This window comes from Euprymna scolopes, chromosome 7 (assembly GCF_053919585.1).
Source record: "Euprymna scolopes isolate OS-2025 chromosome 7, ASM5391958v1, whole genome shotgun sequence".
NCBI lineage: Eukaryota > Metazoa > Mollusca > Cephalopoda > Sepiida > Sepiolidae > Euprymna > Euprymna scolopes.
The window spans coordinates 104,124,060-104,138,543 of NC_136488.1; the positions used below are offsets into that span (position 1 = coordinate 104,124,060).

The window sequence follows — 14,484 nt, forward strand, 5'->3', positions numbered from 1 at the left end:
CGAAATAATCCGATGTTCATCAACGTCAACACTTTATACAGCCTAACATCACAAGGGTATTTGAGAAGTTTTATTACAACAAAAAAAGAAAGGCCAGGCATATAAAATCAATAGTAGGTTCTTTGATATGACAGAGGTTCATTAGAAATGAATGTTTCCGTTTAAAGCACACTAAAACCGTGATACTTGATTTTTGCATTTTGAACTTTAATTCAATCCTTTATATGTAAAAATAATTTTATAAAATTCACGATAGGTTTTCTAATGTGCAATATAGACCAATGTATTGCAAACTAAATCACTGCAGGGAAGAATGTAAAGCTTTTTCTCCCGATGCACAGCGATTGGTGCCCAACTAGAGCAGGCAACCAATCGATTTGATTGAAAAATTGGTGATTTCACCAATTTCGATGATAATAAAAATAATGGAGCGTGAAACATAGATTGATCATCCTTAAATACCTGGCAACGTCGAGTTTCCCTGTTAGCTAAACATAAATGTATCCGATAAATAAAATAAGCATTTTGTTTATAGATTACTCTGTAGTTTCCTCTTCATAGTTGAGATAATACGTACAATTATTGTAAAATAAAACCGTGAACAAATCAAACACTCCTTATGTTAAGTTGACATTTTTATTTCTTTCAAACAGTATCTTTAAAATTAAGTTATAATATGATAGTGGTTAATAAAGAACATATCAGTTTTGTTATAAATATTTTCCAATGCAATATTATACTAGAAAAGCTGACGCAAACAAATTACTTAATTGTTCTTTATAAAAAATATTACCGACAAAAAAAGCGTCACCATCGAAAATTTCTATGTAAACTAGGCACCGCCAAAACTGGGGGGGGGGGCAGGTCAGTACTTTTTGACGGACCGTCTTTTTAAAAATCTACCAAAAATCAGGTAATTATCCGATCAATACGAAATTTTCAGCGATTATTAGGAGAATAATGAACTTTATAACAGTGTACTTATTTTTCATAAACGATATATATATATATATATATTTTTGCTTACAAACCCCCCCTTGTTTTGAAGTGGGAACAAATATGCTTAAAATCATCATCTGAAACTGAACAAAACATATTGTGTTGTTGTAACGGACAGAATTATAGATTAAAAAAAAAAAAATTGTTTGCATACCTTATTTTGACGTCTGAATATCAGAACTTCGATTGTGTTTAATTATCCCGCTTTTGAGTTTTGAAGTGTGAAATTCGGTGAATATGTTAAGTAAAATAATTAATTTAAGTTAAGCAAAACAAAAAAAAAATTTTTTAATATTTATACGAAAAAAGCCATTTTAAAATTTTTGATAAATAAATTAATAATTTTTTTTTAGCGAGCCGAATAATGCATGACCATTATTAAACAGGGCATGCTTTGAATAATCGATACAAAAAATAAATCGATAAATATTGTGCCCTTTGTGTTAAAAATAGCATCATTTTTTTCGATCTCGTTTGAAAACGTTTGCCGCCTTTCGACTACGGTGGACCAAACGCGCTGAAATAATTTTTTTTATTCTGCTTTAAATTGCCCCCCCCCCCATTTTGGGGAGCCTGGCCCCCACACACATACACATTAAAAACCAAACTCATACAAATGGTCACCCATCTGGTACTGGCCAGCCTCAGCGTTAATAATACATTGAAATTTTCGTCACTGAAAAATAAGTTTTTTTGGCCTGTTTGGTCTTCCATAGTTTTCTTCTTATCAAAAGAAAACGTAAACAGAGTCGATCTGAACTCTACGTCGACGCGAAATATATGGTTACCTGTATGAATAAGTGGAATTATTTGAAATTCAGGTACTTATATTATAATATTTTTGCATATTCTCTTAGAAAATCATCCTAAATCTTAGTTAGACAATAAATAAATAAATTAATTATTTCAAAAACCCTTTTTTTTAAATATTTAAATACGTTTTTTGTGCAAGACAAAAAATGTCAATTGTTAACTTTTTGGGAAAATTTAACATTTAAAATTGAATTAAAAATAGTAGAAAAAGTTTTACATTATTCTGTTTTCTATATGATAAAATTCAGGGTTTTATCTTTCTGGAAAAAAAAAGTTACTCAGAAATAATGGATTTTAATAAATGTAATTTCGTTTTAAAAAACAACAATAACTTGATTTTGCGGCCATTTTTGGCGGTGCCTAATGTAAACTAACTTAAATTGACACCATTAAAGTAACTCTTTTGATGGAGATTCTTTAGTTGCTCAACTGATTACTTGGTGCTATAGCTATGATTTTTTGAGGCGCTTTTGTTATTAGAATCAAAATTCGTAATTGTACCTGAATCATGAATTTAGAAGAGCATCCTTAATTGTACCGAACTTGTGAAAAATATTGAAATAGTGTACCCTCACTAATCATGAATGCAAGTCGCATTTGAACGTGACTGGTCGTTCGAAACACGTAGATACACGCGCCACATCTAAATAACATGATGGGTTTTAGAGTGAAGGTCAAACCATCCAGTCAGCACGTCAGTTGTATATAGGCACACTGATGAATCTGTTTAAGCCGAAACAAACGTTTGTGAAAAGGAATTGCTTTGATTTAAAGTTGTAATGCAAAGTTTATCTCCCTTGTCAGGAGCTGGAATTGAATTCTCTTAACAGACAATTGTATTGATTAAATGCAGTGTTTACACTTTTTATTTGTATAACTGAATCGATGGGCGCATGAATATAGCACTTGGGTTATCGAACCGTGTGGTAGGCGAGTCAGTTGTAAATAACCGTATTGATGAATCTTCATGATACGAAACAAACGTTTGTCCGTGTATATAGATATTCAATTATTATATTATCATATATATATATGTGTGTGTTTGTGCGTGAGTGAGAAAGAGATACCTTTCCAACTTCGCCTTCCTTGTGTACGGCAAAGCACACTCGCTGTATTTTCATAAAACAAGCGTAGGTCTAATCCCAACTTTAGTGTTACTTTAGATTTTGTATTAAACGATTTGAATGGGGGATATTTCGATAAAAAATGACTTCTGTGGCCTTATCTACACATTTCCTTTTTTCTTTATCTCCTCATGAGTGCAGAGTTAGAAATCAGGTATGATTTTAATGTGAAGAAAATCTAGCTCCTCAAAAACGATCCTTCTGAATTGAGACAAAAATAAAAATGGCTTAATCTAGAAAAATTTCTCATTCATTGACCGAAGACATAAAAGATGAAGCAGAGTATCAGAACAGATACTACTCTTTGTTCTTAGTCATTTTAGGTACCTTTCAACTTAACTTTCAAGTACTCGGTTAACTTTACATTGACATTACTCAGATGCGTGCAGAGTTTGGTTAAATCTGCAAAGTTAGTTTCTTATATATAAAGGACAACCTTAAAATCTTGTCTGTTTTTTTTTATTCCAGGAAGAAACAACAGACGAAAATAATCGTCGAACGATTTCCTTTCTATCGCCATCTTGGACACAACAAGACATTCAACCAAATATCCAGGATGTACTTAATCGTGGTGAGTCAAATCATATTCCATGTTGCTTTTCTTTCTTAGTTTTTTTTTACTAATGAGTAGTCAATTATCGAGACCAAAATAAACTCGGGATTAATAAGATGAATAGACTGACAATTGAATGAAGATGAATACTATGAGAAGATTGAAAATCTCTACATACCACAAACTTAATACAACAGTCAGCATAGAAAACAGCAACGCTTTCCTCTTTGTCATAAACAAGATTCCTGAAATATGAAAAATAAAAGAACAAAATAGAAGGGAGAAAGTTACGATGCGACTGAAAGTAAAACACAGATTTTCCTATTTTATTTATTTTATATGAAAATTGGGTTTCTTTTTAGTTACAAGAGGTCATAATGAGATAATCTGCAGCTCGCCTCGTCACTAGCGCAGTTTAATAATTATAAACTCTGTTTTTTATCTTGTTCATCCAGAAAGTAATGAGACTGATTGTTTCATTATCTGTATCGATTTTAATTATAAGGGACTATCCCGTAATTATTTCAGTCGAGCTCCTGTGAGAGAATGTTACAATTGTTATGAAATCACATTTTGATGAATCGCATAGAAATACTTTTGTTGACAAATTACTTCCACTACAATGCATTTCGCAAATAAGCCATTTTAGAATTTCAAAAACTAGTAAATCAAATACAAATACCCATCAACTTAAACACGGTATTAATTCAATAAATTATCCCCCTCTCCCAATAACTTTCTTTGGTTGTTAATAAATGTTTAGCATTTTGGTTGAAAAACAATTTCTGCTTGTTTCAGTCAATTTTCACCTCGGCATTGCGATTCTTGGATTCTTCAATTTTGCCGGGCAACGCTAATGTATCACACACACACACACACACACACACACACACACACACACACACACACACACACACACACACACACACACACACACACATATATATATATATATACTGGCATGGGCACCCAGCGTTGCCTGGGTTGACATGACATTCCGTTTGGAACACACCTGCTATACTAATCATTTTCATCATGAAGCAACATGGATACCCTCACAACAATTCCAAAAATAAAAGAACGGATAAAAACATGTAAATGTAATCGCCCCCCTTTCCAAAAGAAGAAGTACCTGATACCCTCTCCACCAGATATTTCGGCAGAATGGATACAAATAGAAGATATTGAGCACTGTAAAGCACCCCCTCCCAAAAATAAATAATTAAAAATAAATCATTACAACTTTTGTTTCAATAGAAATAACAGCGAATGCCCGTGCGATTGCAAAAAAAAAAAAAAAAAAAAAAAAAACAGCCAAGTAGGTAGAACCCCTAAAAAATGAAGATCTACCAAAAATTAATTCCAAAAACAATTAAATTAAATTTTTCCTCATTTTTAGTTTCTAATGTAATCCTCAGCCACCCCAAATAAAAAATTGAATTTGTCATATTTTGGGGATCATTTTGTTTATAAAATTGTTAGGTGAAAGTACAGAATGGTGTCATAAAAATTAATTAAATTTATCATTATTTTATGTTTCAAATGTAATTCCCGCCCCCACCACAAAAACTGTATTTTTCATGTTTTGCCCACCCCCTCGATCGCCAGAGATGACATGTCTCGTTGAACGCTTTGTGGCCAAAAAGTCGGTGCTCATTTTACGTTAACTTTATATAGAAAAGTGATCCCCCACTTTAAAAATGTTAATTTTCTTTGTTTTTTTCTAAATTTCTTCTTTCATATAACTATGGTTTAAAATTTGTTAAATAACAATTTTAAATAGAACACTTAAAACAATTCTCTCGCTAGAAATATTAATTAACATACTTAATTTAATAAAATCGATTTTTCTTAATGTCATATGCAAATGACATTATCTCTTAATTGTATTTAGTTTGCAAGAATGAAACTATATATAGAAATAAATGAAAGAGTAAAGTATGGAACCTTTTGTATATATTAATAAAATTGTGAACACAAAAAACAGACAGGAATACGAATTTATATATATATATATATATATAAATATGTATATGTATATATATATAAAAGTGTAATGATTAAAGTTAAATTCTGTAGATTAAAATATATATAAAAATATATTCACGTTAAGAATTTATTGTTATTATTCCTCTTTCTTTTTCTCCTTAAACTAGCTTTCTTTCCATTCTTCTTATCAAGTAAAACGATCCTCTAAAAATCAGAAAAATTGGCTCATATTAGAAGTCCATATTTGTGAATACCACACTGGAAAAAAAATTTTTTTCCGAATGTTTACCAATCCAAACCTGCACTCTAAATTTTCATATATGACTCAACGTATAAAACTTTGGAAATTTATACACCCATGTATATGCAATGGAATTGAATATTGATTCACAATTTCATGCAATATCTCCGCACCCCCAAGGACTCTGGATTTATTCTAAACCTCAACATCAATGGATCTTTACATTGGTGAAGAGGACAACCATCTCATATGCCTTTGAAATCACGGTATAAGACAATCAAATATTCTGAATATCACCTCAGATTTGGTACATGCTTCAAATCTATCGAATTACTCGATCATCTCTGATTTCCCCCTTTTTACCTGGCAGTAATATCCTGGAAATAATGAAACTCATTCTGATAGTGGACTGCCCAAGTTGTATGATATCCTTTTTCTATGACTTTTAAACACTATTTAAATAACTTTTAAATAACATTTTCAATATATGTGCTGATAAGCTAAACATTTTTTTAATAGCATTTTATTTCCTCTGATGATATGAGCCATCATTGAAAATCCATGGATTAAGAAAATAAATATAATTCTCCTCCATATATTCCTTGTTTCAAACAATAAATTCTTAACTTCAATATATTTTTATATATATTTTAATCTACATAATTTCACTTTAATAATTACACTTATATATTGCTCTATTTTTATATGTAGAGCTTTACCTTTTTGGCTAGGATCGTCCTGAAAGTATTACCTCACTGTAATATCTAATAGGACAATTCACTTGATTTCTAATTTGTGACTTATCTCATTTATATATATAATTGGGTCTTTGCTAATGAAGCCAGATATGGCTTCTATTGCTAGGTTCGAATCTATCGACTGGTGTTAATCCTGCCACCCTGCACTGATGATTCCCGAAAGGATGAAACACTAGTGTCTGTAGGTATTTAATAATTATTATAGTAAATAATTATATATATATATATATATATATATATATATATATATATATATATATATATATATATATATATATATATATATATATATATATATATGGTTCAAAACGACAATCAAAGCACATGTTCCCACACGGAAATTCTAAACAAACCTCACTCTTTCCAATAATTTATTTCTACTTGTGCAGCTGCCATTGCTCAAAGGCAGCATGCATACCACAGATTTTACCGACATAATCCAGTACAGACAGACAAAAGTTTATAGAAGGTAGAAGTAATTGTAAGAAAAAAATAGTGACGAGAGAATATACCGAAACCACCAGAAAACGCATCGAAGCACAGAAATTAGGAACCTGTGATTTCTGGAAGATCTACAAAATAATGGGCAATCAACAATTCCCCCACCATCTAGCAATCATGAGGTTGTTTGCAATGACGCCGAGAAGGCTTATATGCTCGCCGGTCAGTTTGCCTCAAACTCCACATTGAACCCAGCAAACCACTTTCTTCCTGACTTTTTCTTTGCGAACAAACGCCACGCTAGATGATCTGAAAGTCACCCCTTTCTCAGGTGCATGATATAAAAAAAACTAGACACCTCAAATCTCATCCCAGCTGTGCTATTAATAAATGCTCCGCTGAGGTTGCTCCAGTCCTCTTCAAACTTTACAATAAATGCCTTAACGAATCTTGCTTTCCTGGCTGCTGGAAAACTGATTCTTTGGTACTAGTTTACAAGAATTCTGGCGAAAGAACTGAGCCATTAAATTATCGCCCCATTAGCCTCCTCCCGCTTTCCGCCAAAATATTTCAGTCCATAATTAACCAAGTCCTAATCCATCACCTTAAAGCTGCTAAACTTCTAACTGACCAACAATATGGATTTAGGCAAGCTCAACCCACAGTAGATATCCTAACTGTAATCCCTGAACGTATATACCATAATTTTGACAGAGTATGGCATTATGGTCTTCTCAGGAAAATCAGATCGCACGGTATCACTCGACGAATACGTAACATAATTAAGCCGTCTTAAATAAGAGAAGAATTCAGGTTGTTATCGACAGTCATACATCTAAACAATATGATATAAATGCAGGTATACCGCAGGGGTTTATCCTTGGACCTGTATTATTCTTAATATTCATAAATGACCTCCCTGATAAAATTGTCTTTAAGATGGAGATATTTGCTGATGACACCACACTCTATAACAGGTATGTGGGGGAAAACAAATGAACACATATCTAAGGAAATGGCAGGAACACTAGAGGAAGACCTCTAATCTGTAGTGGAATGGAGACAAAAATGGATGGTCAAATTCAATGCTGCCAAGACTAAGCTTATTTCCTTCAATAATTACAAGAAACGTTCTCTACCACCAATAGCTATGGTTAAAGATACATTATCTGAAAGTACTTTTTTCAAACTCCTCGGCTTAACATTCACAGGAAACATGAGTTGGAACAGATATATTGAGAGCACTGCCAGGGGCACTGCGAGGAAAGTGAGCTTTCTATATCGTGCTAGAGAGTTACTTACATCAGAAAGTATCCTGTACCTATACAAGGCCACCATTCCCTCGTGTATGGAGTATTGTTGTCACATTTGGGCTGGTGCATCCGCTACTAGTTTCTCGCTCCTGAACAGGGTTCAAAGAGAGTCACCAAACATAGATCCTGAACTGTCATCTAAGCTTCTCCCATCGATGAAATGTTGTATTCCTCTGCCTATTCTACAAGTATTTTTATATTGGATGCTCTGACGAACTACTAGCCCTTGTACTCTCTTGACGTTAATACCCCCAACAAACACTCAGCAAAATCCCACTCCTACAGAGTAGATATCCTTAGTTGTAAAAAGGCATTCTACTCTAATATTTTCTTCCTCAGAACTGCTAGACTTTGGAACTCCCTTACGGGTTCCTGCTTTCCCAGCTGTATTGACATGCAGAAGTTCAACTGTAATTTAGTATCATTGCAACTTATGGCCTCGACAGTAGCCCCCTACATCAAAGTAACACTGTGCCTTGTTTGAAGCGACAATGGAATAAAATAAACACACACACACACACACACACACACACACACACACACACACACACACACACACACACACACACATATATATATATTGTTTCCCTCAAACCTCTGGCCTTGATAGGGGGGGGGCTGAAATTTGCTACTATGATTTCAAAGGATCTGCAATGCGAGGCTTGATTCCAAATATTTCTCATATGTTATATCTCCCCTCTTCTGGAAATAGGGTACGATTATGAATATCTCCAGTATCAAATAATCGTTATACACAGTGAAATTTACTTTATGTATGAAAACCAGACAAGAGATATAACATATGAGAAATATTTGGAATCAAGTCCCCCCTTACTGTTATTTCAGCTCATTTGCACCATAGCAGCAAGTTTTAGTCTCCACATCAAGGCCAGATATTTTGTAATTATTTTTAGCTTCCCAAGTTATTAAAATATTTTTGCCCTGCCTTTTGATTTGTTAATCATTCGAACTATATTAGATCTTTTCCATTAAAATATGACATTTCCCTTTTTGGTAACGCTATAATATTTAAAAAAATAGATAGAAATATATTTATTTAAGAAGAAAAAAACATTACTCGATTCAAAGCCTCTCCTCCTCATTCTCAGATGAAAGAGTTATGGGACATGTCTACTGACTGCCATACAACGGAACAATGAATCGCAGACCAAACGAAACTTGTTCTCAAGAAAAGTTGGATCTCAGATTTAGAACTAATAGAAATACAACAAAAGATAAATAATGGAATTGGCTCAGAAACACCTCTCAGTAGATAGGAACTCCGTATGTAGAAGACCTGCAAAACTTAACAATGCAAGCATGGAGATTGAGATCTATGAAACAACAGAACTGAGAATGGAACAACTGAAGTCGAAAACATCATATAACTTATGAACGAATAATAAACAAAACTCTCAACCCTAAAGAACCAATAATGAAAGAAGTTAAAAGCAAAAATAGAAAAAAATTAGCAAACTCCTCCCATACATCCCAACAGATACTATTACAAACTTAAAAAAATTAGTTTATGCAGGTACCAAGGTGGTAAGTATGAAATTTAAAATGGGTTGACGAAACCTGGATAGGAATTCAGACTGGAAATCCAGATCAATATACTTAAAAAGAAGCCAAAGCAATAAACAAGTTGAATACGAATAGAAAAGGATAAAGAAAAAAAGAAAAGAAATGATACTCGCAGGGGGGAGGGACTAAACAAGAAATACGAAGAAATAAAACAGAAAATAGCAGAAAAAGTTGAAAGATTAAGACGATACAGATACAAATCGAAACAGTGCAGGCAAAACAGAATCTTTGAAAATAATGAAAGCCAATTGAATCAAAATGTAAACATAGGACAAATAAAGAGAGAACACTCAGACCCGACATAAACAAAACTCTACGAGAGGAAGGTATAGGAAGAGCGACTAGATCACATTAGAAATGCCGAATGGCTAAAATACATGAAAAAAGGTTTACATTAAATCGAAGAAGGGACAAAGATATAAATCAGCAAGTAAGTATTTAAAAACACTCGACGGAAAATGGCAAACTGGAAAGCAACAGGTCATGACGAAATACACATATACCGGTTCAAAAATCCAAAACATTACATGAAAGGTTAATACAAAACCTGAAACTTTTTATCAACTAAGCAAATAAGCCAGAATGGATGACCAAACATAGAACCACACTGATACAAAAAGACACAGAAAAGGAAACCGCTCCTAGCAACTACAGGCCTATAAGTTGCTTACTATATGGGATATCTTTACAGTACAACTGAGAAATCAGATTCACCACTCCATTAAAAATCACGGATTATTTCCCAAGGAACAGAAAGAATGCCAAAAAAACAATAAGAGGAACACATGATCCACTATACATAGACCAAAAGATTATGAAAGAGGTAAAAAGTACAAGGCTGCTGCGAAGAAGGTAGGCTCTCTCTACTGTGCTAGAAAGCTACTTACGCCTGAAAGTATCCTGTACCTCTATAAGGCCACCATTCGCCCATGTATGGGTTACTGTTGTCATATTTGGGCTAGTGCATCTGCTACTAGTCTCTCATTCCTGGACAGGGTTTAAAAGAGAGTCGCCAACCTGATAAGTCCTGAACTGTCATCTAAGATTAAGCCTCTGTCCCATCGACAAAATGTTGCATCCCTTTGCCTGTTCTACAAGTATTTTAATGGTGAATGCTCTAACGAACTACAAGCACTTATACCCCCTCTATATAAATACCCTCGTCAAATCCGACAATATATATATATAAACTAGTAGGCCGTCTGGTGTGGGCCAATCGAAATATACGCTTAAATATGATATTTTAACTCATACAGATTAGGTATTTATTATTATCGAGATATTTCATTATCGATTATTATCTGTAGATTATTAAACCTGATATATAGTAGTGAGATAAAACTATATATATATATATATATATATATATATATATATAATGTGTGTGTGTGTGTGTGACTTGAGTGTCATCAGTTATAATTGAAACCATAACACAGAACTCCCCACCGTCATACCTTAGCCATATATATATATATATTGTCAACCACATACAGCACTGTTTCGTTGTATCATAATTCATCAGTGTGGCTAGACATACACCTTTCCCCAGCTGTGGATGGAACCTACAACTACTGAGTTGACAGTTGGCTGTTCTAACAACCGGACCACGAATCAGTGCTGTAAATATTTCTCACGAATGTGTATTAAATCCGCACCCGTCCGTCGCTTACAGTGCTCAAACCATAAGTTTGTTTAAAAACAAATTAATAGTGAGCTTTGCTTAATTGCTTAAATACGCATCGTGTGAAAATATATTTACAAAGTGCTCAACCCAAAAAGGGGGGGGACTTTTATATAATTATATATAAAATTAAAATTTACCTATCATCCCTTTTTTAAAACATGGAATCGCCCAATGGTCGAAGAGAAGATTCAAGTTAACAAGTAAAATGACGCATTGTTATGCGATAGATACGTCAACCACTTGGACGTGAGGTATTTTGTCTTCACACAATGCAATAACAATGGATGAGATAAATGAAGAAAAAAGAACGCGATATTTTTATGAGGCATTGATCGCACATATATTTATTCTTTATAGATTATTTTTCTTTTAACGTTTCGTTATGATTTTCTCTTCGGTTTCGCATACATGTTATAAGAATTGTTTCTGCAAGGCAAGAAAGCAAAACTGAACTCAGTGCAGTTCATGTATGAGGAAACATTAATCATTCTCAGGTGTTCGAACAGAAACCATCATAACAAGACAAAAGATCTTGTTTTCTTCAGAAACGTAGATGGCAAAAGTAATAGAAACACGTTCACATGTATACACCGACGCACACAAACATGTGTAAATTGAGCTGTGAAATTTAACATATCTACACATTTATCAAATTATACATCTATCTGCATATCTCTTTTTTCTCTCTCTTTTTTCTCTCTCTCTTTCTCTTTCTCTCTCTCCCTCTCTCTCTCTCTCTCTCTCTCTCTCTCTATATATATATATATATATATATATATATATATATATATATATATATATACTAGCAGTATTACCCGGCCTTGCTCGGGGGTTGCTTTGATGCCCTTTCTGTAATCCTAAAATTATTTTAGTAAATTTCGTTTATATTGATCAACTGATCAACATAGCCCCAACACAGTGGATTTTTCCCCTTAACAACTATTCTCCCAGCTTCAAACAACTACTTTCCCTCTCTGTCCTGCTCTAACCAAGTCTGTCAACCTGTTCAACAAATCCCAATCCTCAACTTGAAATATCTCCAGAAAAATAACACGTATAAACATAGAACCCCATCCACCAATGTAGACCCCTACTACCATGTCTCCTTCTCCAACATCAGGGGTCTCCGTTCCAACCTTCCAGAGGTCGAAACCAGGCATAAGTGAAACTGGCATTAAGCCGACCGCTTCCCTTGACGAATTCATAATTAAAGGATACTCTAACTTAACATCCTAATCTGACCCCCAAGATCGCCATGGGCATGGAATATGTGCCTACATTAAAGACGGCTTTCCGTGTTGTAGGGATATCTCCAAAGAAGACCCTAATTTACCTTATATGTGCTTCCGGGTTGCACTTGCGTACACCACTGCATTTATATTCGCTCTCTATCGCCCCCACAACATCGAAGTTACTATCCTTAAGAGCATATCTGAAAAAATTGACCACATCTTGTCTGCTCACCCTTCAGCTAACATCCACATTTGTGGTGACTGCAATGTCCACAATGCGGAATGGCTGACCCACTCTAACAAGACAGATGATGAGGGGAGGTTGTCATCATTTTGCCATTGCCTATGACCTCACCTAGATTGTTCACGAACCCACCCGAGTGCCCGATACTTCCGGTCAATATGCTAGCCTTCTAGACCTTTTTCTCACAACTTCCCCTAAGCTATGTTCAAGTTCCGTTCTGTCTCCTCTTGGATCTTCCGACCACGCGGTTGTATCAGTTAGGATAAAAACGAAATGCAATAAATCTGGAGATGTACCTCTCCACCGTACTGTATACTGATACTCTACCGCTGACTGGGATAGCTTCCATACACTTATATCCGATCTACCACTGCATTCCATGTTTAAAAAAGATGTATTCTCCATAGTATCAGACCTGACCGAATGACTAATTGTAGGCATAGACCGATTTATACCATCCAAAAAATTCCAACAAAAACCTAATAGCCAGCCATGGTTCTCCCCAGAATGTGCTGCTGCCATCGTGCACATAAATCACTTTTTCCATAGCTACCAACGTAATAGATGTGCTGAGACTAAAGCTGCCTTCAGGACTTCAAGCAACCACTGCAAAAGAGTAATAAAAAATGCAAGAGAGCTATATGCTCAGTTCGTTAAATCCGAAGTAGCTGAGCAGCGGCTTGGTTTCCACCAGTTTTGGCAAATAGCAAACAGGATCTTGAACAGAAGCATGCATTCTATCCCAACCATCATCAATGGACCTGAGGTCATCTCGTCAGCATCAGACAAGGGCAAACTATTTGCCAAGAACTTTGCAGCTAATTCTTCCCTATGCGACGAAGGCCATCAACTCCCCGTATTTCCTCCTATAACAGACAACACGCTCTGCAACATACAAATGTATGTGCGTGATTTCGCCAAGCTAATCAAGAACCTTGATTCCAGTAAAGCAACTTGCCCTGACTGCATTCCAATCATTGTGCTGAAAAAGCTTCAACTAGAACTTGCCCCCATACTTACAAAACTTTAAGCGTTGCCTTAAAGAGAAGTGCTTCCCAACACCCTGGAAAACCTCATCAGTATGCACTGTATTTAAGAACTCAGGTAATAAGTCCTTTCCCTCTCAGTACAGACCAATAAGTCTCCTGTGTGTCATAAGTAAGCTGCTGGAATCCATATTAAATAGAGAAGTAGTCAACCACCTCAGCAAAAATAACCTTCTTAGTGACATGCAATATGGTTTCCGTTCTGCCAGATCTACAGCAGATGTGCTAACTATTATATCTCATAGGATTAGCGAATCTCTTGACAAAGGCTTCCTCTCTAGGGAAATTGCTCTTGATATATCAAAGACCTTCGATAAAGTATGGCCTACTTCACAAGATTTCCAGCTACGGTATAACTGGAAATGTTTTCTCTATCATTAAATCATTTCTCTCCGATAGGCTCAGTAGTAGTTGATGGACAGAAATCAGAGGCCATCAATATTAATGCTGAAGTCCCTCAGGG

At 34.7% G+C, this 14,484-nt stretch overlaps 1 protein-coding gene across 12 annotated transcripts in view; it reads left to right on the forward strand.

The window, feature by feature from the left end:
- Positions 1-14,484, forward strand: part of LOC145279872 (cytosolic carboxypeptidase 1-like) — a 657,874-nt gene that overhangs the window by 464,270 nt on the left and 179,120 nt on the right. For 9 of the 12 annotated variants that reach the window (XM_080131321.1, XM_080131320.1, XM_080131324.1 and 6 more), the window contains one exon: positions 3,405-3,507. In XM_080131321.1, coding sequence (XP_079987447.1) covers positions 3,405-3,507 — 103 coding nt within the window. The remainder of the gene's footprint in view (positions 1-3,404; positions 3,508-14,484) is intronic. The other 3 variants (XM_080131325.1, XM_080131323.1, XM_080131319.1) reach the window with 1 other exon arrangement.